Genomic DNA, 26,826 nt, shown 5'->3' with positions numbered 1-26,826 from the left:
CTCCTCCCCTGCTGAAGCCAGAGTTCTGAGAGGATGTCAGACTTCCCAATCCTCCTGAGGCACAGGTTAGGGAAGACTGAGAGAGACGGCACATGAGACTGTGTCCAGAGCCGGCAGCTGTAAACCAGACAACTGCCAGTTCACCGAAAGGCAGTGTCCAAAAGCCCGAAAGGTACCTGGAAGAGTACCTTTCTAAATACACAATACTCTATTTCCATGTTCATTTTATTCATATTGAGAGTGATCACAGAGACACTTCCATCTCAGATGACCTTCATCCAGTCAAAGCACAGCTCGGTGCTCAGGTAAGGAACGGTCCTATCTGTTTCTGTCTCCTCGGCCCCTGCCTGGCAGAGGGGACAGTCGGGCTGCACCAGGAGAGGCCCGAGTCCTCCAGGTTCACGTGGAGAGAAAACACACTTTAACTGGGAAGCGCCCCACCCTGCAGCCTGGGCCTGCTGCTCCTGCTCAGGCCGCATCCCGACCTGTCACTGTCTGTCCTCTATCACCACGGGGTCCTGTGCTTATGGCCATGACATGGCCCCTCTACCGGTGAGCGGTCCTAAGACAAGTTCTTCACCAAAGACACTGGGTACAGGCCAGTGGGGAGTTTCCTGTAACTGAAGTGGCATAATGCAATCACAGGGCTGTCCAGCCCCAGTATGACCTTTATGGTGACAACAAGGGACCTTCCCTGCCCACATCCTAAGTGGGGGTGAGGCAGCGACAGAGCAGAGGAAGCGCCTTCCTTCTCACATGTGCTCAGGAGCAGACAGAGCGCTAAGCAGACAAGGGGCCAGAGTGCACCGGCCTGGCGGGTGACTCCTCAAGTCAGCTTCTGGAGGCCCACAGCAGCCTACAAACAAGGCAGCCAGAGGAGATCTCAAATTCCACCCTGAAAGATGCTGAAGAGACCAGCCCAGAAGCAGTGCCAGGCCCGGTTGGCATGGGGGGAGGGGCATAATTTTAAAACTGGGCACTTGTGTCTTCAAAATAATGACTTGGGGCCAAACACTACAACTTGAACAATAAAAGTTTTCAGGGTTCACCCCAATAAAGGCCCTAAACAAGCTTACAGATTATTGAAAGACCTCCTCTTGACATCTGTAACTAAGTAGAACACGTGTGGGCCCAGAAAGGAGATGCTGCTGCTACAACTCCTAGCTGGATAGGATGTCCTTCTACTCCCAACACCCTTGAGAATGAAAAAGCAGTAAATGTTCGGTGCAGTTCTTCAGGTTAGCAGATTTACTAGAAAAAATAGTTAGTGAACTGCTCAGAAAGTAGGCTGAGGAGGGCTTATCTTAGTTTAAGCCACCCTATTATTTTGAAAAAACATTAACAACAAAAGTACCCCTAAACCCTGAGCGTATGAAGCTGAAATTGAAGCATGATGATTTCTGTGACTTATGAAAGTATATCCACAACATTCCTACATGGCAATTTCCTACTACACATAACCCGCTGTCTCTTCCCCCTTTCCTTTTTTTTTTTTTTTTGCGGTACGCGGGCCTCTCACTGTTGTGGCCTCTCCCATTGTGGAGCACAGGCTGCGGACGCGCAGGCTCAGCGGCCATGGCTCACGGGTCCAGCCGTTCCGCAGCATGTGGGATCTTCCCGGACCGGGGCACGAACCCGTGTCCCCTGCATCGGCAGGCGGACTCTCAACCACTGTGCCACCAGGGAAGCCCCCCTTTCTTCTTCCCTCTCTTTCTCCTCCTTTGTAAAGCAGTGGAATACTCAGACCACTGCATACAGGAAATACTCAAATACATGCCACATAAGATGGACCATGTAGACACACCAAGAAGAACTATTTCAAATGACTGCAAAATGATGGATAACCTGAAGGTCAAAAATAACTTTGAAACATCTTTAATACTTTCTAATAATCATACTGATGGAGGTGGTTACTGTTATTCTGAGACTTTTGTGTTTGTATTGTGAAAGAACAAATGAGTCAAAAACAAATGTTGATATTTTTTAAAACAGGGATTTTCAGTGTGGGAGGAAGAAAATTAAGATATAAGCTTGATGAGGTTAAGTAAAAACCAGTATAAACTCAAGATGTATTTTCTCTTAAAGAAACTAAACATGTGATCAATGAGTAGCAGTGAGGAACCCTGGGGTGAGGTCTCTAAACATCATTCCCCAATAAAGGGAACCAGAGCTCCTTAAAGGAACAGATGATTCCAGGTCGGTGGTAAGAAATGTACAAGGTAATTATAACTCAATAATAAAAAAAAGATAAATAACACAATTTAAAAATAAGCAGAAGACTTGAATAAACATTTCTCTAAATAAGATACACAAATGGCCAATAAGCACATGAAAAGATGCTCAGCATCGTTAGCCATCAGGGAAACGCAAGTCAAGAACCGCAGTGAGACACCACTTCACACCCACGAGGACGTATGGGAAACACCAAGTGCTGGTGAGGATGCAGACCAACTGGAACCCTCATGTACTGCTGGTAGGGGTGTAAAATGGTGCAGCTGCTTTAGAAAATAGTCTGGTAGCTTGTTACGAAATCAAACACAGAGATACTATATGACCCAGCAACTGCAGTCCTAGGCGTCTACCCAAGAGAAATGAAAACATACATCCACACAAAAACTTGTACCTGAGTGTTTGCAGCAGCATTAGTCAACATTGTCGAAATGTGGAAACAACTGAGACGTCCAAATGTCCGTGAATAAATAACATGTGGTATATCCATGTAATGGAATATTATTTGGCGATAAAAAGAAGTGAAGTCCTGATACGTGTGCTAAAACACGGATGAACTTCGAACACATTATGCTAAGTGACAGGAGCCAGTCACAAGAGGACCCACAGTATATGATTCCATTTATATGAAGTGTCTAGAAGAGTCAAATTTAGGGACTTCCCTGGTGGTCCAGTGGTTAAGACTCTGCGCTTCTGCAGGGGACGTGGGTTCGATCCCTGGTCAGGGAACTAAGATCCCGCATGTTGCGTGACATGGTCAAAAAAAAAAGAAAGGGGCAAATTTATAGAGACAGAAAGTTAGATTAGTGGCTGCCTAAGGCTGGGGAATGGAGAGAAATGAGGGCAGGGTATGGGGAGAGTACAAAGGGTATGGGGTTACTTTCTGAGGCAATGAAAATGTTCTAAAGTTGATTGTGGTGATGGCTGAACAACTCTGTGAATATACTAAAAATCACTAAATTGTTTTAAACTGGGTGAACTGTATGGTATGGGCGTTATATCTCAATAAAGCTATTACCATATACATACACAAGTAAGTACAAGATGAACCTGGAACACCTTTTCGTGTCCCAAAGTGAGAAAACGATCAAAGACTTCTGGGGTCATGTCAAAATGAACTCAGGAAACAATATGAAGAAGCTGTCACTGTTCAAAGATGGGACTTGAGCATCACTAAGGATAGTAACTGCAATGGACTGGACATATAAACTATGTTTATTTACGTCCCTGAGTTCAGAATGCTAAATTTAAAAACTCAATCCAGGGCTTCCCTGGTGGCTCAGTGGTTAAGAATCTGCCTGCCAATGCAGGGGACACGGGTTCGAGCTCTGGTCAGGGAAGATCCCATATGCTGTGGAGCAGCTAAGCCCGTGCGCCACAAGTACTGAGCCTGCGCTCTAGAGCCCGCGTGCCACAGCTACTGAGCACACGTGCCACAACTACTGAAGCCTGCGTGCCTAGAGACAGTGCTCCGCAACAAGAGAAGCCACCGCAATGAGAAGCCTGTGCACCCCAACGAAGAGTAGCCCCCGCTCGACTCAACTAGAGAAAGCCTGTGCGCAGCAACAAAGACCCAACACAGCCAAAAATAAGTAAATACAAATAAATAAATTTAAAAAAACCCCCAAACCTCAATCCAATGGTCATGTTAGATGATACTAAGAAACACTCATTTTGATAACTGGTAAATGAAGGAAGGAATTAAGCACTGATCCTGCCTTTCCCCTGAGAATCATAACACAGGATAACCTTGATTGACAAGGGGAGGTCTCTTTTAGTGTATTCCGGCTAAGGAATGAGGAAGCGATGGCAGAAAGAATTATAATGTCATCATTTTGCAACTCCAAGGAATTAACCCATCTAGGCAATAACCATCAACGGCTATTAATATCCAAAAAGGAAAGACGCCTCTAGATGGAAGTGCAGGGCAGCACCTAGGAAACATTCTTCTAGATACAAAGACAAGAACCTGATTCAGCCTAGTTTTGCAGGAAATTCAGGGGACAGAGGAACATGTTAAATAACCCTGCACAGATATAATCAGCAAAACCAGAGTGTGGGAGACGTCTCAGAGAAAAGACCCTTCCTTAAAAAAAAAAACAAATAAGTTACAAGGAGAAAAATACAGAGAAGGGAGAACTTTAGACAAATATTAATGAGTTACAGTGTTTGGACTTTATCTGGATCTGAAATGGAAAACCAAACTGTTTGAAAACAGCAAACTATACCCTGCAGGCCAAATCCAGCCCAGGGCTTGCTTCTATAAGGCCCTCAAGGTAAGAATGCTTTGCTTAAAAAAATTAAATTAAAACAAACAAAGAATATGCAACAGACCAATATGCAGCAGAGACTATGTGTAGCCCCAGAAGCCTAAAATATTTACTACCTGGCCCTTTACAGAAAAAGTTTGCCTTGTTCTAGAGATATGCACTAAGGTATTTACAGATGAATGGACATGATGCCTGGAATTCGCTTCCAAATAATCCAGGGGAGTAGGAAGAGGTCTGGAAGAAACAAGACTGGCCAACAAGTTCTGCGATGGGGCTTCATTATACTGTTCTCTGTTTTGCAAATGTCTGAAATTCATCATAAATAAGAATTTTAAAATAGGCTGATCAAGGAATAAAAGAGGTGGCTCATCAGAAATGTCAGTGCGGTAGACAGCTAGTTGCCCCACAGTACCTGCTCTTCCTTAGTAACAGAATTTTACTTGGGCATATGACCAAGTTCTGGCCAATAAAATGTTAAGTGAAAGTTCTGTGAGGCCTTTGAGGAAGCACCCCTAAATGGAGAAGCCACAACTTCCTACTCTCTTTTCTTCCTGGCTAGGTGGAATGGAGTCATAATTCATGGAGACTGTAACAGCCATTTTGGACCATGAGGTGGAATCCATGTGTGAAGATGGTGGGAAAGCAGGATAGGAGACCACATCCCGGGCCATTTTGTGAAAATGCCACGCTAGCCTTGGACTGTCTGCCTATCTGTAGGCTTCTTATACGTGAAGGAGAAATAAAGTTCTATCTTTTGAAGCCAGTATTATTCTGGATTTTCTTGCAGTCAAGTCTAACCCTAACTGATACAGTCAGGAAAATGTTTCTTTCAAAATATTCCTGCTATTCAAGGTGAATCTGGTATACAAGCCCAATTTTTGGGTGGCGATGGTTAAATGACAGAACTGCAAGTATTCCAAAGTTTCCCCCTAGGTCAGTATTTTTTTTTTCTTCCAATTAAAAAATGTGTGTGGGGGCTTCCCTGGTGATGCAGTGGTTGAGAGTCCGCCTGCCGATGCTGCCGATGCAAGGGACGCGGGTTCGTGCCCCGGTCTGGGAGGATCCCACGTGCCGCGGAGTGGCTGGGCCCGTGAGCCATGGCCGCTGAGCCTGCGCGTCCGGAGCCTGTGCTCCACTACGGGAGAGGCCACAGAAGTGAGAGGCCCGCATACAGCAAAAAAAAAGTGTGTGTGTGTGTGTGTGTTGTGGGGGAAGAGGCTGGAGGTCTTAGAAGAGAGATCCAAGAAGGTCTGCAGAGATGGTAAAGCAGAGTCCAGAGAGATGGGTTAAGAAACTGTACATCTGAGATAAGAAGAAAAGCTGAAAAGGTGAAACTAGGAAGAGTTGGGGTCTTGGTTTTGAAAGGACAAACTCGTGTATCTGTTTGACCCTGAGAAGCTCAGTCCTCCAACAGCCAAGACCTAGGCTGGAGGTGGTTCCTACAGCAAAAGGAAAGTGAGGGCCTTTGAATTCCTTCCAGAGAGTCATGACCATCTGAGTCTCAGGCTCCCATTGGTAAAGCACCTGCCTGGGTCAGATTAGATAATGAGAGGTCCATCCTTCGACCTGAGTTAAGTTGCCCAAGGTTATAGAGCTAACAAGTGGCATTTACATGGGGGTTTAAATGATAGACGGTACTGCACATTCAGGGACAAAAACAAAGTAATCCTGCTTTACAACACTTTTTCAACCCTCAAAAGCAAAATTCCATTTAACAAGTGAATGAGTAACTTGGAAGCTGGTGAGTCAGTTTGCAGGAACATGCCAACACTTCCCCTCCAAGTGGGATGATGACACCCTCATGGATGTAGTTCACCTCCACACAGTCCGGTCCCTCCCAGCCCACAGGAGCTCCCTCACACCATGAGGACAGGAGCTTATAAGTTGTCCTAAGCCTGACGGGGACAGTGAGAGAGGCTGGAGGCCAGCTGGCCTGGAGGGGAGACACGCTGAATCCCTTGGGCCAAACCATGAATCTTCCTCCTTGTGGGAGGCAGCTGAGGGTGATGGTGAGAACACAGGGTCTGGGGTCCAGCAGGCCTGGGTGTGAATCATGCCCTTGCCACTGACTACTGGTCTGCCTGAGACTGTTTCCACACCTGTGAAGGAGGGGATCACACCCACCTTGGAGGTCGTTATAAGCATTAAGTGGGTAATACACGTTAGCTATGATTACAGTTGAGACCCTAACAGCAAACGCCAACATTACAGTGTCTAAATCGTCCCCGTGGCCTTGACTGACTCCAACTATGAAAAACTTCTAGTGACACAGGCCAGCTCCTGCTCATCCTTTAGGCTTTAGCCTGCCTGTCTCTCCCTGGGGAAGCGTCTCTGATCACCCTGAAATTGAAGGTCCCCCCTACACCCAAGACCACACGCCATTCTTCCTTTATAGCACCAGTCCTGGTTATAATTATACAATTACAAGTTTTTGACTGCTGTCCTTTTCCGCCTTTAGATTCTAAGCTCCATCAGGTCAGGGACGGTGCCAATTGTGTTTATCACTATATTCCCAATTCTATCACACTGCCCAGCACACAGGAGTTTCTCAATAAACGCTTCTTGAATAAATGAAACAAAATTTAATGTACAGAGCTCCTCACCTAGAGAATCTTTGTTCTGGTTAAAATATTTTAAAAACAATTATGGAAAAGTTCAGACGCTGACAGGCTCATAATCAATAGGTGTCTCTCGCTTTCTCTCTCCCTCCTCCTCTCTTATCCTGGTCAATTTGAAAAATCTGAGAAACTTTTCTTTTAGACAATTTTTCAACTGATACAGTGGCACTTTAATGATTTCATAAAGGAAATCCACTTGGGAATGTTACAAAGCCTTACGCTTAACTCTCTCTCTTCTATTTTGGATGTTCTGACTTGTTTCGAAAGATCTAATTATAATCAATTTGGTAGAAGGAAGCCTTAACAATGTCATCTGAAAAATACCACTTGTCAATAACAGCATTTCCAGAAGCCTGGACAGGAAGAGCAAGGCGAGGCGAGCCCGAAGCACACACACCCCGATGGTGAAGTGTGACCCAGGTCACGTCTCACTTGCCCTGCTGACCTCAGAGAGCGACCGGGAGGCTGGAATGGGAGAATGTGTGACTAAGCGCCAGGTCTGGAAAGCAACATCAGGTCCCACACAGCAGCCACACCCTGGGCTACATCCTTAAGTCTCACCAGCCAAAACCGATAGTGCAGGACCTAGTAACTGTGGGGAGTGAAGAGAACTGGGAGCCGTCAGAGGACACTGTGATGCCATCCAGTCAAGTCTCCCTCTAAATGAGCTCCATAAAGCCCCAGCAGACACAGCAGCCCTGCTTACACAGTATTGGAGGTGGGGAGCCACCCAGACCGCACCAGCCAACACGGTTCGTTCCGGAGCAGTGTATAATGTCCAGCAATGCTTTCTTAGCCTCCCATCTGTAATTTTTGCCCGTTGGGGGTCCTTATTCTACTCTCCAGAGCTTCTGGGGAATGTCAATCCAAGGAGGCAGCATTCAGGAGTCTAATGGCATGGTTGAGTGGGGAAGGAGCTGTTTGGACCTAGGGTAAGTACCTTGGCTACAGTTTTGTACTGGAGGGTCTAGAAAGGAAGAGAACACAGTTTTTCAAGCCAAGAGACCTGTTTGCAAAGCATACATCTAGCACCACATAATTAATAATAAACAGCAGCTAAGATTTGAGTGTTTCGTATGCCCAGCATAGTTCTAAAAGCTTTGTACGTATTAACTAATTTAACCCTTCCTACAACCCCACGACACAGGGTACCACAACTGCACGTATTCTGTAGACGAGTTAACTATGGTACAGAGCGCTTGAGTAAATTGCTCAAGTTCACAGACTAGTAAGCGGTGAACTTGGGATTCAAATCCAGCTGGGCTCCACTCTAGTCTAGCCCTCTTTCCACCTCATTATCCGGCCTCACATTCCCACTGCTCACAGCCCTCGTCCCAACCCACAGGATCCCACCTGTTTCACGCCCTACATTCTGCCTTGCTCCTCATCCACTGGGACTTATTTTCTCAATTAGGGTTCGTCCCTTGGACCTCAATTCCAGAACCTCCAAGGACTTCACTTCCTGCTGTAACAATGATTCATAATTTCCCATTATGCCATTTCTGACTTCCCTGGGTAGTAAATTCACAGACCACATCATGGATTTGAAGTACAGTTAGTTTCATTTCTTACTCACGTCAATCCTGCTTTTCTACCAGGAATCCCAGAAGTTCTTAGACCATGAAAAGGTAGCAGTTGACATGTTGGGAGTTTTGCTAAAAGTCACTGGACTTCATCTAGCCGGCAAGCGTGCACAGCCAGAGCTGTAGTATAAAGACTACCCGTAGATTTAATACAAGGCCCAGTAAAGGCTGACTGCTTCTGGCAGCTTTTCTAACTATCAGGACGAGTACTCCAAAGGTTGTATTCCTGTACGAGTCATTTGTACCAAGAGAAACAGCTGTGGGACAGAGCAGCACCCAACAGCAGAAACACTGGAAGACGTTCACTCTAACGTACAAAGTTTAGCAACAAGTTCTCACGTGACAAACACCCAGCAGGGAGGGTGCTCCAAGTCCCTGATGAGGACTGTCTGGAACCTGCACGTACCTTCACTCCGTCCAGCACAGCTTTGATGACCCCCTTCACCGTTGTCACCATCTCTTTATCTTCTGAGTTCACACCTTCTAGCATCACTTGGTCAGACCAACGAATGAGGTTGGCGAGACTTTGGTACACTCGGCTATAGCAGGAGGAGAGGGCTGAGCTAGAGGTAGGAGAAGATTTTTAAAAGAATATTAAAAATCTAAAGAGTGACCATCACTTTACGTCATCTGTTTAGCAGAGACCTAGTTTCTCAGTGACTAGGGTTTCTCAATCCTTCTTTCTATAAGATCTGCACCTCCTTTTAATAAACTTTTCCTCCCTGAATCTATTTCCTTACATCCCATGAAGATTTTGTGGAGCTTTATCTCCCAGTCTGTTATAAATTTTTTTTCATTTCTCATATATAATGTATAAAAATTCCACCATGATAGTTAATATGCTTTTTCAAACTTCACAACCTCCACGAGATTCTGGTAACATCCCTCATCTTCCTCTCCTTCTAGTAGGTCAGACTGTTGTACACTTCTTGCTCTGGATTAGATAAAAATTCATGTTATATTGTGTCACAAGGAGTCAACAGGTTTGTGGAATTTTAGCAGGCAGGATCCTTTAAAGGAACAGCCTTTCTTTTTATTAAAAAATTTTTTTTGGATCTTAGTTCCCTGACCAGGGATCGAATCTGCACCCCCTGTCGTGGAAGCACAGAGCCTTAACCACTGGACTGCCAGGGAAGTCCCAAGGAACAGCCTTTAAACATGAGCCCAAAGAGATCTGAAATTTACTAGAATTCCTTCTAACATGGGCTCAGCTTCACCATCCCCTGCAATAAACCATGGCTGAGATGTCAGAGGAATGCACTAATGAGGAGTATTTTAAGGAGGACAAGTCAGAGGCGAGGTGACCTGCGGTGATGGTAGGTGGGGGGAGGAGGTACCAACTTCGCTGTGATGCCAACAACTCAAAACAGAAGCCCTGAGCACACCTGGAGGCCCCAACGATTGTAGAGTGGAGGCCAAGATGAAGACGTTTTATATCTTCCACATATTTTTAAACAACTAAAGATACTTTTCCCTAGGATTTATGGCAAGGATTATTTTGCCATTTTAAATAGTATGTATTACAACAGAGGTAGAGCAAAAATGTAGAAAACTACCTCCTCCACTAAAAAAAAAAAAAAAAAGAATGAGGCAGACATTTAGGAGCCAAAGATATACTTTTTCCCCAAAGATATAATTTTGAGAAAAATATATAATATTGTAAGATATGATTAAAACAGGTTCTAAAAACAAAGACATTAAAAAAAAAAAAAAAAGCCTGAACCAGACAATGCTCTAATGAGAAGCTCTTCAGAATCAGGTAAGGAGGAGGAGAATTTCCAGGAGGTCTGAAGTCTCCACTTAGCCATTCACTCGGCTCCGTGCATGTTCCGGCGGGAGGAAAGAAGAGTCAGGAAGGATGAAAGCAGCTCCTCAAGCCCCACTACAAAGAAGAAAACTTTACAAAAGGAGCCACAAGAAAGCCAGGGTTTGGCTGCTTTAGAGGATGATACAAATGAAAAGTGTTTGGTGTCAGACCTATTCTCTTCGGAAGGAGGACTGAGAGAATAAAACACAACTTGCAGACCTGCCGTTGGGGGGGGGGGGGCGGGGGCCAGACCATAGATGGCGTCGTCCTGAAGGGGCGTGTGCTTCTAGCAGCTCTGCTCCTCCTCCCTGGCAAGGCCAGGCCAGGCCTCTTGAAACAAAGACTGTGGCCTCCCACCCGCAATAATTCAATGAAAGAGGTGGGAGGGGTCACTTTTACGTGATACTTAATTCCCACCTACACTGGATGTTAACATTTCCCTGAAAGCACCTGAAAATGTTGGTAATTGTGTCCACCCGTCACATTGTGAGCTTGCAAGAAGAATATCCCTGTGTCTTAATGTCATGGGAAGGACGTTAAAAAAGGAAGGAGGGTCTTGTACCATAAAAGTGTCCAGTGGACCAGTCGCTGGTGTGCACTGAGGGCAAAGCAGGGATCCTGCTCTCAAACATCTCTGCATGTTCCATCGTCAGGAAAAGCCTCCATTCACTGCGCACACTGAACAGCCAGCCGCTTGTCCACAGGCCCGTCACCACGGCCCTTGGAACCTAGGGGAGCCTGGCCAAGAGCCTACCTGCTAGGGCCCAACCCACAGAGAAGAGGCAGGAAAACACCCTCCCAGCTAACAAATGCACGGGAGGATGAGATGATGGAAGGCAGCTAAAAGAAACATTTGAGGAGCATTTTAGAGCATCTCAGGGAGATCAATAAAAGTATCATCAACGGGCTTTGGAAGAATTTCAGGAGGAAAAAATCCCTTAAATGGCATTAGCTAAAGGATTACAAAGAAAAAAAAAAGAAATCGTTATTCCTTATGGCCACACCCAGGCATTTCTCTTTTCCCCTCTAGGAAACTGTTATAGACAGTAAGTCATTTTTGTCAACTATAAAGTAATTACAAAACCTCCCCATGGACAAAAAATGCCCCAGACCATTGTCCTATTACTCGGTCAATTCTTCCAGAGCCTGCACGTCTAGAAAGTAACTTCCCAAGCAGAGTTGCCGGCTGCCACTGCAGGAAGCGACAGTCCTAGCAGCAGCGCCCTGTCAACGCTGTTACAGGGCTCAGTGAAGGTGACTGTCCTGGACTCTCCCAAAGAGGCCTGGCACGTGAGGGCATCCGCCCTCATTTCCCACAGCGCCGCCCGTCGGCGCCCTGGTGTGATCACACTCTGCTCACAGGACTGCTGGTCTCGTCCCTGCCGGGCACACTGTGCCCGCTGGCCTCAGTTCCTCTGCTCTTCTCCTTCTCCTGCCCCCACTGCCCATCCAAATCCTGCCCTTCCTTCAGGTCCAGCTGCAGCATATCCTCCCCCAGGAAGTGCAACTCTCTTGTAGGTCTCCCTCCTTCAGAGTCAAACAGAGCTTCCACTCGGTACCCTCAATTCAGCACTGTCACACAGTGGGGGAGTTGATTTTTTCACGTCTTAACTCCCCCACGGTAGGCCCATCCCGTGAGAAGACGTGTATGAGAGCATTTCATAAAAGCTACCTGTGCGTCTGAAACCCAGCAGACTGTTAAGCATGTTCCCTCAAAGGAGAACAGCACCGGGCCTGTCTACGAGCCGGGCACTGGGCTACCTACTGGAAAAGCATGGTGCTTGGTCTCAGAGAGTCCTCCATATGGAGCAACTGAACAAGGCACCAAAGGGACTCGCTTCCTCAGAGGCTTCTTGTACATGACAGCAGCCTGGCCTGGAAAGTGAAGACAGAGCAGAGAAAGCCTTATCCTTCCCCGCCAAGTGGCTTCAGTGAGCTTCCAGCCAAAAACCACCATCTACAGGGGTCAGTAGAAGCTCCAGGGCAGAGAGCTTCTTGGAAATAAAGATACTGTTTTATCTCCCAGAAGAAGAAAACTATGCACTTCACTGTCAAGTTCTGAAAGCAGTTCACAAAAGCTTAGCCTCATGGGGCTACAAGGGCACTAAACCATCTTGAGGAACTGAAACAGAGAGATGTGTATCCTGAACACGTACCAGGGAAGAAAAACAAAGCCAGCAGGCATCTGACAGCCTCTCAAGAAGAAGCTCCTGATAGGCTCTCACTGAAGATTACATTTCATACTGCTTTCCTTTCTGTATTTAACAACAAACATAGGGGCAAGCCGCTCACTAACCTTTCAGAGGACAAGGAACTCTAGCAATAAAAGCATTACCTCACAAAAGCTGACTACGCTTCCATACCTGGCTTCCAATGAATCCAGGTGCTGTTTGGGAGGACCTGGCTTGATACGATTAAATGTTTCACTAATCCAGGCTCTAATGGGATTCTTCTCTACCTCTTTTGGCCTAATAATCTAAGCAGCCAAGGTCTCCAATAGGTTAGATATTGGCAGGATTTAATGTCATAATAAACTATGGTTAACATAGGGTACTGGGAAAAATGGGTCCAAATCAATGCAATTATTGCCAACGAGCCGGCTAGTACGAAAAAATAACCACAGACTTACACTGTGGCTACATCCCCAGCAACGGTGGCGACCTTCCTCAGTGCTGAGGCCTCATGAGTAACAATGATGACCTCAACCTTGGAAGAATACCAAGTGAGAGCCATGGGGCAGGGGTGGGGGCGGGGCGTGGGAGGGCTCCTTTTCCTCCTGGCCCTCCTCACTGGCCCTAGAAACACTGAGTGTGAAATGCCCCCGAACCAAGGTGCCACTAGGCCTCCACTGCTGACACAGCCCAGAGCAACTCACCTGTGTTGAATTCGAGGGTCGCTCTGCACCAGGGGTAAGATGGCCTCCAGCACCTTGCTGGCAGACCCTGGAAGCATCTCCAGTACCTTCTTATCAATAGCCATTTTGTCCACAATGGTCTTAAAGTAGCGCAAGGCACTGACAACCTCCTTCTCTTTCTCTTCCAGCCAGCTCAGGTTCTGAAAGGAAATGTTAAGCGTAAGGAGGGAGGAGAGAGATTAAAGGGAGCAATTTTAAAATAAAATAAAATAAAATTTCCTGCAAACTAGTTTGAGATTGACACCAATGGAAAAGGCTTCTTGCTGCAGAAAGCAAGCCAAATTGTTTTTCTAAGGATTGCAGTCAGGACACAGAGGCTAGACTTGAAGGAAGAAGAAGAGGCCGACGGAGAAAGGCTGTTCAGATATTCCTAATTCCCTTCCCGGACAGAGACAGATTTGCCCTGGGGTCTCCGCCTCCACCACACTGAGATATCACCACTACACTCAGTAAGTGTAGTGAGGACTAATTTGCTGATGGCTGCAGGAGGCTTACAGGACCAACAGTTAAGTCCCAACGTGTGTATCTATCCAGTAAATCAAATCAAGAAACCCCAGGCCTTTCAAGGTCCTAGGGGCTGTGTAAGACCGGTCAGAGGCATTAGTGCTCAAAACCCACTCTCCCAGGACTCCTCACTAGATCCCCACATTTGACCAAAGACGCAGCCCCTCTCAATGAAATGATATGGCTCTCCCAGAGGACCTGGAAACCCTAGGGTTAGAAGGGGCGGGATGTGCTGGGGTGAAAAGGTGAAGAAGCTGGACAGATGGCAGTGATTCAATCACTACTCCTGCAGCGTGTGCTAACAGCACACAGGGTCCCTCTGCCCCTGAGGAAAGCCCGCCTAGGAGGAAAATAAAACACAGAGTCCTGTACTTCCCAGCACTCACATTCCCACACCCAAATCTTTTCTCCTTGACTGTGGGATACCCTGAATGCACAGACAGTGGGTAAACACACCCCCCCCTTTGGTTTCTTTCTCCAACCTCTCCTTATACTGACCCTAATGTCAACAACCCAGGTCCCAGCTGGCTGGCAGGGAAAGGGAGATCAAGAATAATCTATAAAATGGATAAATCCAAAAATGGATAATCTACTCAAGTAGAATCGATTACATGTCCAGGGCAAATTAAGAGTGGTACGTATGAGGAAAACTGCCACCTGTGGGCTCTTTGAGGTCCAGAGAATATTCAAATAAAAACCACCAAGAACAAGATAATTTCTAGAAAAAGTAGATTTAAAACTACATAAATATATAAAAGAGTGATACACAATCAAAAGTGATTATGATTCTGAACACCAGCTCTTTTAAAATAATGAGGAATGTCATTTTAAATAAAAAATTTCAATAGTGGATTTCATGGGAATATCAAAGGAAAAACATAAAAATGGAATCAAGAAGTAATTAGCTCCTTTCGTCAGACAACTTTCAAAAACCCGATTTGATTTGTCTCAATGGGGGTACTTCCCAAAAGGTATCCTGTAGACCACCATGATACATTTCTCCAAGGGAGGCAAAAGACATGCCTTCCCCATCCCCATCACTGTGGCCTCTCTGCCGTCACTTGTTTTTCTCTTCTCACTACCAGACACGTTTGTTTATTTACTGCCTGTTTCCAAGAGCCAGGCACTTGCTTCTCCACCTCGCGGCCCAGAGCGCTCTGCTTCGCCACGGCCTACACGGGGCTGAGAGGAACCTCAGTATGAAGGAACTCATGGTGCCTTGCAGACATCAAATGTGACTAAAACCACTTTGGCCAGTTGAGCAAGAGGACTCTGGCTACAACACTGCCCTCAGCACATCAGGACGCGCAAGGAGCCAGCAGTGACAAAACGTGGGGAGGAAGCAGGAAACATTTTAAGAAGATGTGTCACGAGGTTTGCTAGGGAGAAAGGGGCTAATCTGGAGATGGGAGCCGTCCAAAAGTGGCAAGGCACTTCACAGAAAAAAAGAGAACTCTCCTGTCATTTGCAGAGAGATCAAATGAGCCACTGAAGAGCCGGGCTGCCCTGGGCTCCTAATAAAGGAGCCGACAACCTAGCAGAGTCAGGTTTCATCCATTAACTCTACAGAAAATTCCACTCCCAGAATTAATGGCCTCTGAACGCTGTGCATTCCCCTAGCCCATCAGCTGTTAAACTATGGCTTCTCGCAAAACACAGCCAGCAGTCGGAAGAGTTTACAATGAGACACCCAGACCGAACACCCCCAGGAACAGGGAACCTGAGGCCGAGGCCTCAGAGGGGCAGCTGTATCCACCTGCACACCCGCTCCTGCGTCAGGGGTTAGATGCCACCACTGGTGCAAATAAACCTGGAAACTACATGAGGCCAGCGGTGCTGGGGAAGGGCCTCGATCCAAAGGCACTGCTGGGCTTCAGGCTCCTCATCTGCAAAATGGGGAGAATAATGCCTGCCCTGGGTGATCGAAAGAGGTTCGTGTGGGGGGCTGGGTGAGAGTGCATATGGAAGCACTTCCTAAAATTAAGGGAGAAAGAGATTTTGATTAAGAAAACTTGGGCCAGAGCCCACACTCTCTGTATACTGGAAAGAGTGAAAGCGTGTGCACATGGTCCAGGTGAGGAGTAAGTAAAATCCTTGCGTGAAATCACCCAGGACGGGGCCCGGGCGAAGAGAGACCTGCAGGAAGTTGTAGATGGATCCAGATCTATTTCTGTCTACCTGAGTTGCAATTTCCCACGTAATAACCTGGGAAAAATGAGAATATAGATGGAAATACTAAGTCGTAAGACAGCTAGTAAGCAATAATTAAGGAAGATGGCAAATGACAGAGCCGGCCAAGTTCACACCCCCCGGCGGATTCCCCAACACCTCCTGTTCTGACCGTGGGCCTCCACCATGGGTTTATACTCACTTGGTCTCATGCAGGTGGCCTAGGGCAGAGCACAGTCATTCAACCCTTCTTAAAGGGCAACGACCAGAAACCAGGGTAACACTCTTCCTTGGGTGAAGATCACATCTATAGCTCCTTCCCAGAGAACAGTTTCTCAGCCATGGCACTGACATTTTAGGACAGAAAATCCTTTGTTGGGGTTGGGGGGAGGCGGGGTTGCTGTCCTCTGTATTGTACGATGTTTACCAGCACCCCTGGCCTCCAGCCAACAGATGCCAGTAGCACCTGCTTCAATCTCCCAGTTGTGACAACCAAAAGTGTCTCCAGACATGGCCACATGTCCCCTGGAGTTTGCAGGAACCCCCACTAAGGAAAGAGAACTTGAGCATCAAATTTCCCCTATGACCTTCCTCTCTTGGAGTGATGAAGAAAGAGGGAAAAATTCCAAGAAGTGAGCGGCTGAAACAGTTTCTTATCAGAGTTCGCTAGCAAAACACAGTGGTTAGTAAATCATTTTACTCCGGGCTGCCTGGACTAGTGTCAGATGACAAGTGACACTCTTCCTGGCGTTTAATATAAAACCCAGTTCCAAGGGGTTACTAAACAGATTGCAATAAGAAATAATTGTGGTACAGACCAAATCTCCCACTTTCTTACTCCTTCAATCTGGAATTTAGATCAATCTGGCAAACACCATATATTTCATTCTTGCGCTCTAGCCTCCTTTTCTTAACAGATGGGGCAGGAAAAACGATTATTCAACAAGGACTTTGGACTTAAAACCTTTATTTTCTCCACTTTTAACTAGACTTTTAAGATATTCTGCTGGTCAACATAAAAACAAAAGTAGATGCCCTGCAAAATTGAAGAGTTATGTGTTTACGTAAGAGGGCAGTGTTTGCTGGTGGCATTCAAGTGACAGCTGTGGTAACAGTTCTACAAACTACACTGTGGACCGTCGCTGAAGGGTTCAGAACCTACTCAGCTATGAGGCTTGTCTTTATTTTACACCGCTGAGTTTAATTTTGTTTTTATGTTCAGTTACATGTGGGAGCTGACATTAGATCTGTTCGATATTAAAAAATAAATTGACTTTCATAAAGAGTAACTGGAGCATCGAGAGAGTTTCGACTTGATGTCAGATGGCCTGTGTTCAAATCTCAGCATCACCACTCTTTGCGTGACTTTGCCCAAACGTTTAATATCTCCACAGTCCCAGCTTCCTTTTCTGCAAGGTAAGTTTCCACCTCCCAGGGTTATAATGAGAATTAAGTGAGAGAGCGCGTGTAAAGCACATAGCATGGGGCTAAAAGAAGGCTTGGTACACGTTAGCGGCACAAAAGGTGCCCCCGGCTCCGAGAGTGCCGGGTCCGCACAGCAGCATCACACTCACGAGCCTCGGGAGACAGTTAACGGAGTAGCTTACACTTTAGATGCCCTTCCTTTTCTCAACTATCCAGGTCATCTTAGCAACTCAAGGAAAGAACACCTGGTCTTAAGAGATGAGACTCACCCGCTTCCCCCGAACCCGTTGGACCCAAGCAGCACACCCAAACCAATCCCAAAAATCCCGGAGCTTTCGCCATGAAGTACTGAGCTCTCTCCAAAGGCCATGGGGGCTTGGATAAACTCTTATATTTATCCAAGGCTCCTTGGACTGTTTCCTGAACAATTAAGCCCACAGTTGCCACCCAGATGAACACAATGATATTGCAATAGATTTTTTTTCCATCCCCAAAACCACGGGCCAGGATTCTGCAGTAGAGGGCACGGCAAACCCAATTGTTCTTAACGTCACACTGACCTTCTGCCTTTGAGACCTGGAAGCCACAGCACTGGTGGACATAAATTCTACTGCCTGCTGCTCCAGATCCAAGGGGATAGGGTAGCCCTCTGGTAGAAATCTGTCTGTTGCCTCCTGGAAGAGAGGAAACCTGGATTCCTACAGAGCTTGAAATGGCCGTTTTAGGCTGAAGGGAGGGGTTGATGAAAACCAACAGCTGTTCCAACACATCTGGCTTGACTGGCCCTGCTGAGGTTACTGGTGTTTGAGGACATCTTTGGCTGGGTTTCAAGGGTTTAGCAAGTTTCAGAGCATGGGCCCTAAAGCCGAATGATGGATGTTCTGGACATCACGAATTTCCGTGTGTGTGCGTGTATGTGTGTGTGTGTGTGTGTGTGTGTGTGTGAGAGAGAGAGAGAGAGAGAGAGAGAGATTATGTGTGGGCAACGTGGGCCTCTCTGGGGCACAGAGGCAGCATCTTGGAGTGTGAACATGACGAGCTGAGCTGTTTTAAATGCCCAGAGGATGACACAGCTGGAAAAGAACTGTTCTAGCCAACCAAGCTTGACTCTGATGAACAGGAGAAACACTCACCATCCTAAAGGTTCATATTTCACAGGGACAATGAAGGCTCCGCCTGGAACCGTGGAATGCTATGGAATAGGTGTTCTGTACTGAAAGTTCAATCCCCAGGGTATAAACTTAAAAAATAGCACAAACTCATTGCTCAAAGCAGGTGAAGGCCAGGAGAAACACCTAGAGAGTCAGCTTACTTTGTTCACAGGCTTCTCTGGAATCTTCACAGACACCTCAGCTGGTTTTCCCTTCTTTGATGGCGTTCTCTTGATTTTGGGTGAGTGGAATTTGTCCATCAGCTTCATGGTGAAGGAGGAGAGATGAGAACGCTGAGAGTCTGAAAACAAAGAAGGTAAGGATTTTTAGAGGTAGAGTGGGAAGAAGCTGTGGTTCTTTGACCTTTTGTGGAAATGAGCATCGCCCTCAAACAAATCTTTCCCCCTAGCTGTTCAGGGTTACAAAGGATAGGAAATATGGATCCATTAAACATTTCTGCTTCCATGTTTCAATCTTTGCAATTTCCATCTAGTCTAGGCTGAAAGCAGTCAAAATGGGTTTGGAAAACAAACGTGCAAATATTTCCAAGTGTCCTTATAGAGTTTGTCTGATGATCTAACCAATGTCCAAGGGAACCGGCTAAGATGAAAGAATACCAAAGTAGAATCACAGAAGTGCTTGATGTAAGAACTGGAAAGGAAGGCCCTTTTGAATCAACCTTCTCGTTTTCTGGTTTAGGGAACTGCAACAAGTGACATGGGTAAGGCCTCAGAGCTGGCAGTGGAGACTGAAACAGAACTAAGGTGTCTGAAACCCTCGGGGACACAGTGAAAGACTAAGTGGTTTCTCGCCAAGATCAGGAACAAGATGAGAGTGTCTGTTCTTACTACTGTCGTTCAATTTTGTACTCTCTTACTCCAATAAAAGCCATCCAGATTGGAAAGGAAGATATAAAACTATCTCTATTTGTAGATAACATAATCCTATATATGAAAAATCCCAAGCAATCCACTAAGAAACTACTAGTACTAATAAACAAATTTAGTGGGCTCACAGGATACAAGATGATATACAAAATCACATGCAAGATCATATACAAAAATCAATATTTCTATACATTAGCAAGGAACATATAAAAAATGAATGTCTAAAAAGCTTCCATTCACAATTATCAAAAAGAATAAAATACTTAGGCATAAAATTACACTTAAGTGAAGTACTGATATGCTACACTGTGGATGAATCTTGAAAACATTATGCTAAGTGAAAGAGGCCAGTCACAAAGACCACACAGTGTATGACTCCATATATCTGAAATGTCCAGAACAGGCAAATCTATAGAGACAGAAAGTAGATTAATGGTTGCCTAAGACTGAAGAGAGCAGAGAGGGACAGAGAGGGGCTGCTAGTGCGTAAGAGGGTTGTTTTGGTGGGGGATAAAAGTGTTCTAAAATTAGAATCTGGTGACGATTATACAACCCAGTGAATTACTATAAAAAAAAAACTTGAATTCTACACTTTAAAGAAGTCATGTTATGTGAATTATGTCTCAATGAAGCTGTTAAAAAAAACTAACCCAATGAGCAGCCTTCCTTCATTTACCACCCGCCATTTACCACAGCACTTTCCACTGTTTGAAACCATCTTATTAAATTATTTACTTATGTGTTTATCTCCTCACAAGAATGCAAACTCGCTGAAGGCTGTACCTGCCTTGTTCAAGCCTGCATCTCCAGTGCTAACATGGTACCTGGCCCATAGAAGATGCTCAGGAAACATTAATTCAACAAATGAACAAATCAACCAACGAAAAAATACCCCACAAGGACTTCCCTGGTGGTGCAGTGGTTAAGAATCCGCCTGCCACTGCAGGGGACACAGGTTCGAGCCCCGGTCCGGGAAGATCCCACATGCTGCACAGCAACTAAGCCTGTGCGCCACAACTACTGAGCCTGCACTCTAGAGCCCTCGAGTCACAACTACTGAAGCCTGTGTGCCACAACTACTGAAGCCCACGCACCTAGAGCCCGTGTTCCACAACAAGAGAAGACACTGCAATGAGAAGCCTGGGCACCACAACGAAGAGTAGCCCCCACTCACCACAACTAGAGAAAGCCCACGCACAGCGATGAAGACTCAACGCAGCCAAAAAAAAAAAAAAAAAAAAAAAAACCCACAAAAAGGACTGCTTCTTTAGGTAATGTCAGAAATTCACAAGAAATACTTGAAATTGGTTGAAAATTAGGGAGAACATGATCCTATGCAATGGAAAAAGAAGTATCTGTATTTTTTTTTTGGCTGTGTTGCATCTTTGTTGCTGCGCGCAGGCTTTCTCTAGTTGTGGTGAGCAGGGCCTACTCTTCGTTGTGGTGTGTGGGCTTCTCATTGCAGTGGCTTCTCTTGTTGTGGAGCGCAGGCTCTAGGCGTGTGGGCTTCAGCAGTTGCAGCACGCGGGCTTCAGGAGTTGCAGTGCGTGGGCTCAGTAGTTGTGGAGTGTGAGCTCAGCAGTTGTGGCTCACGGGCTTAGCTGCTCCGCGATATGTGGATCTTCCCAGACCAGGGCTCAAACCCATGTTCCCTGCATTGGCAGGCAGATTCTTAACTACTGTACCACCAGGGAAGTCCCCTATCTGTATTTTTAAAATAAAAAATACACTCCCTTTCAATTTTCCCAGCAATTAAGTACTAAAAAAACAAAAAACAAAAAACCTTCCAAATAAATGACACAGCACCTTGTATTATAGGCATGTCAGTGTGTCTACTAGTGTTGCATATGACTTAATAGGGCCAAAGTTCAATTCTTTTGTCAAAGACCTTCCAGGTGGCAGGCAGGATCAGATAAACGATCTGCCCTTTGCAATCATTTAGGAACCCACTGCACTCTGGACCAAAGAGAAAAAGCCAGGGCCTGACCTTCATTCACGAGTGGAGTCAAACCAAGCACAGCTTCACAGCTGTCTGTCTGCTGGCCAGAACTGCAGAAAGCCCTTCTTAGAGCCCCAATGTGGACACAAATCCACAGGAAGCTCATGCACCTCTCTCCTCACCTGGAACGGCTCAACGCAGGGTCGGAGGGGCTCTCAGCACCAGTCCTCAAACACTGTACCACCCCTGGGATTCAAAGCAGGTAAACTGGGATGGTGTGGTTGCTCTAGCTCCCCCCTTCGCCTTCCCCACCCAAGCAGGGTGGGCCCCATGTACAGTTTATACCTCCTTCTTTATACTTCGAAATGATGTGACCAGTCTACTAATTCATGTGGTAGTTAAGAGGGTGAGCTTTGCAGTCAGTCTGTTTGAGTTAACAGACTTCAGCGGCACCTCTCCAAGTCTTAAGTTTCTTTGTCTGGAAAATGGGGCTGATAACATTGTTCTAGAAACGGCTGATGTGATGTAGGTTAAATGAGATGCTGCTTGTGGACAACGTGGTGAGGTACTCAGCCATGTGCTGGGCACACGGTACCTGCTCAATGCAGGGAACTAATTAACCTAACTATATGATTTGGATGGGTAGCAAGTCTGACCAAACTTTGAATTCTTATTTCCCAGCTGCTTACAGATCTGAGTCAGGATACTCTGCGGCACTGAACATCTGACCCGCGATCCCGAGGAACCGAGGGCCTTACACGTGCCCCTCTCCTCTTCCTTTAGTCCTGACCAGAAGTTCATCTGTGTCCCTCTCTGGTGCCTCCTTCCGTATTGCCCTTATTGCTGCCCCCATCCTCCTCCTTCGGATGCCGGCCTCAGCATCCCGAAAGTCTCAGCACACCCCTCACCAGACAGGTTCCCCAAGTCAGATGTTAGGGTGTGACTTCCACCCGGGCAAGCAAGACTGAAAGCAGGGCAAGAAAAGCAGACACAAATGGGGAAGTAAAGGCAGGATGCATAGTTTCTCTGGTGGCCAAAAATGTTCAGAGACATGGGCTGGGCGAGCCAACTTCCGCCTCCTCTGGTCTGCTGCCCCGAGTTGCTATATGGGTAGGTAGGGGGCTGAGGGACTGGCCAGATTCACATCTCTGCCATCATGACCAGGGTGGAGCTAGGGTAGGCAACAAGGTATGGGGGCTCCCACAAACCCCTGATCATGACCCAGGGGTCAAGTAAGGACACCTCCACCTGAGAGCAAACAGAGCCCAGGAAGTATTTCACAACACACCCTCTCAACCTCTGCTTTGCCAAGCACAGCCTGAGACTCTGGTCTGTCTTGGGGCACAGCTGGGAATCCACATCAGCAGTTAAAGAAAGTGTTATATCCACCAATAAATCTCTCTCCTTGTAGTATTTAGCAGCCTCAAAGCAGCCGGCTCTAGCACAAGATGTGATAAATGAAGTGGAGGAAGCAGGTTCTTTGTAATGACAACCAACCTCCTCAAGCCTGGAAATTAAGGACAGCACTAACTAGGGCAGATTTTGACTTGGAGGCTGCTTGTCACTTTTTCCTTGAAACAACAGCTTAGCAACACAGATTTCAACACAGGTTTCAGGAGACTTGCAAGGTCACTCAAACTATGCATTTCAGTGCTGATAAAGCACTATAATGACCAGTGACAGCGAAGTGGAAGGAAGCAAAGGTGGCAGCTACGTTGGGGTAATCTTGCCAACAGTCCCCCCCCCACACACACACTTCCTGCCCCTCTTCTCACATTCCTCATGTGTATCAATCATCTTGGGTAGAGGGCAATGCTGAAGAGATGCTCTCGCACTACTGCAGAGTTTCAGGTGACTTTAATGACCATCTCTGACTTTTCACTTGGGAAGTTGTAAATGTATGTGTTTAGATATTTTCTAGTACTGAAATTAAAACAAAATTTTGAAAGATTTCATACATACACATGTACAACTTACAGAGAATTCATCAAATCCATGCATCCACCAACCCAGACTATCAAAGAGAACTGTGAGCAATGATGGAGTATCTGCACTATCCAACGTGACAGCCACTGGAGGCTATTAAGCACTTGAAATGTGCCTAGTGTGACCGAGAAACTGAGTTTTTATTGAAATGGAAATAAACAGCCACACGAGACTGGTGGCTGCCGTGCTGGACAGCACGGCTCTAGAAGCAGAACATTAGCAATCTCACTGCCGCCACCACATGCTCCGTCATAATCATATTTTTCTTCCCGACGACGGGTAACTGTGGTTTTGATTTTTGTGCTTATCCATCCCTTATTTTTTTAAAAAATTTATTATTTAATTTATTTATTGATTTATGGTTGTGTTCGGTCTTCATTGATGCGCAGGGGCTTTCTCTAGTTACAGCAAGCAGGGGCTACTCTTCATTGCGGTGCACGGGCTTCTCACTGCAGTGGCTTCTCGTTGCGGAGCATGGGCTCTAGGCACGCAGGCTTCAGTAGTTATGGCTCGTGGGCTCTAGAGCACAGGCTCAGTAGTTGTGGCACACGGGCTCAGTAGTTGTGGTGCCTGAGCTCTAGAGCACGGGCTCAGTAGTTGTGGCATGCGGGCTCTAGAGCGCAGACTCAGTAGTTGTGGCATGTGGGCTCAGTAGTTGTGGCTCATGGGTTGTAGAGTGCAGGCTCAGTAGTTGTGGCTCATGGGCTCTAAAGCGCAGGCTCAGTAGCTGTGGTTCACGGGCTCTAGGGCACAGGCTCGGTAGTTGTGGCACATGGGCTCAGTAGTTGTGGCTCACGGGCTCTAGAGCGCAGGCTCAGTAGTTATGGTTCACGGGCTCTAGGGTACAGGCTTGGTAGTTGTGGCATGCGAGCTCTGGAGCACAGGCTCAGTAGTTGTGGTTCACGGGCTCTAGGTATGCAGGCTTCAGTAGTTATGGCTCGCGGGCTCTAGAGCACAGGCTCAGTAGTTGTGGCACATGGGCTCAGTAGTTGTGGCACACGGGCTCAGTAGTTGTGGCTCATGGGCTGTAGAGCACAGGCTCAGTAGTCGTGGCTCATGGGCTCTAGAGCGCAGGCTCGGTAGTTGTGGTTCACGGGCTCTAGAGCGTGGGTCCAGTAGTTGTGGCACATGGGCTCAGCAGTTATGGCTCACGGGCTCTAGAGCGCGGGCTCAGTAGTTGTGGCACGTGGGCTCAGCAGTTGTGGCTCACGGGCTCTAGAGCACGGGCTCAGTAGTTGTGGCATGCGGGCTCAGCAGTTGTGGCTCACGGGCTCTAGAGTGCAGGCTCAGTAGTTGTGGCGCATGGGCTTAGTTGCTACGCGGAATGTGGGATCTTCCCGGACCAGGGCTTGAACCCGTGTCCCCTGCATTGGCAGGCGGATTCTTAACCACTGTGCCACCAGGGAAGTCCCTCATCCTTTATATTTTGTCATAGTTTATATCTATAAGTATAGTTTAATGTATAGGTTTGTGAAGTTAACTTAAATGGTATTTCATTGTAAATATTCCTATGTTCTTGCTTTTTCACTTAGTGGTAGGTCTGACGTTTGGCCAGGTGAAGTGTGTATAAGTGCTTTTGTTTTCAGTGCTGTGAAGTTCCACATATAGCAGTTTTACTTAACCCCACCCTGCCAGTGAATACTGGGTCATTTTCAGCATTTTTGCTTTTTTTTTTTTTTTTTTTTTTTGCGGTACGCGGGCCTCTCGCTGCTGTGGCCTCTCCCGTTGCGGAGCACAGGCTCCGGATGCGCAGGCTCAGCGGCCATGGCTCACGGGCCCAGCCACTCTGCAGCATGTGGGATCTTCCCGGACTGGGGCACGAACCCGCGTCCCCTGCATCGGCAGGTGGACTCTCAACCACTGTGCCACCAGGGAAGCCCCGTTTTTGCTTTTATAAACACACGGCAATGGACCTTCTCATACTTGCCTTCTGGAGCACATGCAAGAGTCTTCTGTGACTAGAACCGCTAGGCTACAGAGTACACACCACATCTCATTCCATGGATGTTGCCAGATGACTCTCCAAAGGGTCTGTGCCACTCTGCAGCCCCAAGGGCAAGGCTGAGTCCCAGCTGCTCTCCCAACACCTGGGCTTGCCAGACTTGCACTCTTTTCGATAGGGTCATACCTAACCAAAGGAAACAAAAGTCCTCCTTCCCATGGAAATGCTTTAAATTGGTGTATCTTACTGCGTTCTATCAAATCTGCCAGAACAACTTCAAAGCTCATGGATAGAACTTAAAAAAAACCCTCAACCACCACTTAGTACGGCATTTATACTAAGGAGGGTCTGGAGCTCCCAATGACCAATCGTCATTTCTGCCAGAGGAGGAAAGCTTACATGACCTCACAATCAATTTCTGTAGAGATGGCCGCGATGTTACTAAGAGCAGCACTCTCCTGGGCAACCATCACAGGCCGCAGACAGGCTGTCAGATGAACGTCCTTCTCTACCCTGAGGGAGAGAGAACGGGCTGGAGGAGAGGCACGTAGCCTGCTCACAAAATCAGGTCTGAAGCAAAACCAAAAACACACCAAAGCCAAACCAGTTTCTTCCAAGTAGTCTGCCAGGTATTCAATATTTCATTCTTAAATTTTCAATTTGCCCCTTGGCCAGGCTTAACAACGATCTCTGCTTGGTGCTGACAAATGTACACATCAACTGGCCTTTCAGACGTCATCCGTAGCAGCAGCTGGGATCCCAACTTAGCAGTGCTTTCTGTCAGGGCTTAATTTTGCCTTGGATGGGGGAGTCTCTACATATCAACCATACAAGGGACCACAAAGTCAGGGTCAGGGTGGATAACACTTTGAGGCAGTTCCTTGGGAGACACGGTGGCTGCTTATTCTTCGTACCGACGGCGTGCAGGGCGCGGAGCTGGGCACTGGAAGGACTCCCGCTCATCCGCGCACGAGCTCTGGTTGCACACTTCCGCTTCCTTCATCCACACCATTTCCCAAGTGTGTTAAAAGGACAACTAGAGTGGAGAAGTGACACGAGGACATTAGGAAGAACTATTTAAACATAAGGACTTCAGACTTTTAAAGGTGTGTTTGCTTATCTAGAATTGTACAGACTGTAATGTAAAGACAAAGACAGCGTGAGAGTGAGTGGGTCACGGGCAGCGGGCTCTGGAAGCAGGCAGTTGGTGTTCTCGCTTGCGCGTGGCCTCTCTGAGCTGAAGGTGCCTCGCCTGTGGAGCAAGCGTAACCACAGGACCGACCTGCCTGGGTGGTTGTTGCGAGGGTGAAGCGTGAACCTGCGTGTGAAGCATTTAGCAAAGGACCCGATACACAGCAAATGCTCAGTACACGGCACCCGTTACTGTTACAGAATAACACCG

General features: G+C 46.8%; 1 protein-coding gene across 11 annotated transcripts in view; it reads right to left on the bottom strand.

The window, feature by feature from the left end:
- RAPGEF1 (Rap guanine nucleotide exchange factor 1) overlaps positions 1-26,826 on the bottom strand; it is a 152,649-nt gene that overhangs the window by 51,198 nt on the left and 74,625 nt on the right. For 8 of the 11 annotated variants that reach the window (XM_060101732.1, XM_060101739.1, XM_060101733.1 and 5 more), the window contains 4 exons: positions 18,832-18,971; positions 18,080-18,193; positions 13,383-13,561; positions 9,107-9,263 (listed from right to left, as the gene is read on the bottom strand). In XM_060101732.1, coding sequence (XP_059957715.1) covers positions 9,107-9,263; positions 13,383-13,561; positions 18,080-18,193; positions 18,832-18,971 — 590 coding nt within the window. The remainder of the gene's footprint in view (positions 1-9,106; positions 9,264-13,382; positions 13,562-18,079; positions 18,194-18,831; positions 18,972-26,826) is intronic. The other 3 variants (XM_060101734.1, XM_060101738.1, XM_060101742.1) reach the window with 1 other exon arrangement.

This window comes from Mesoplodon densirostris, chromosome 6, assembly GCF_025265405.1.
Source record: "Mesoplodon densirostris isolate mMesDen1 chromosome 6, mMesDen1 primary haplotype, whole genome shotgun sequence".
In the NCBI taxonomy this organism is placed as follows: domain Eukaryota; kingdom Metazoa; phylum Chordata; class Mammalia; order Artiodactyla; family Ziphiidae; genus Mesoplodon; species Mesoplodon densirostris.
This window is presented reverse-complemented; position numbering and strand designations above follow the sequence as displayed.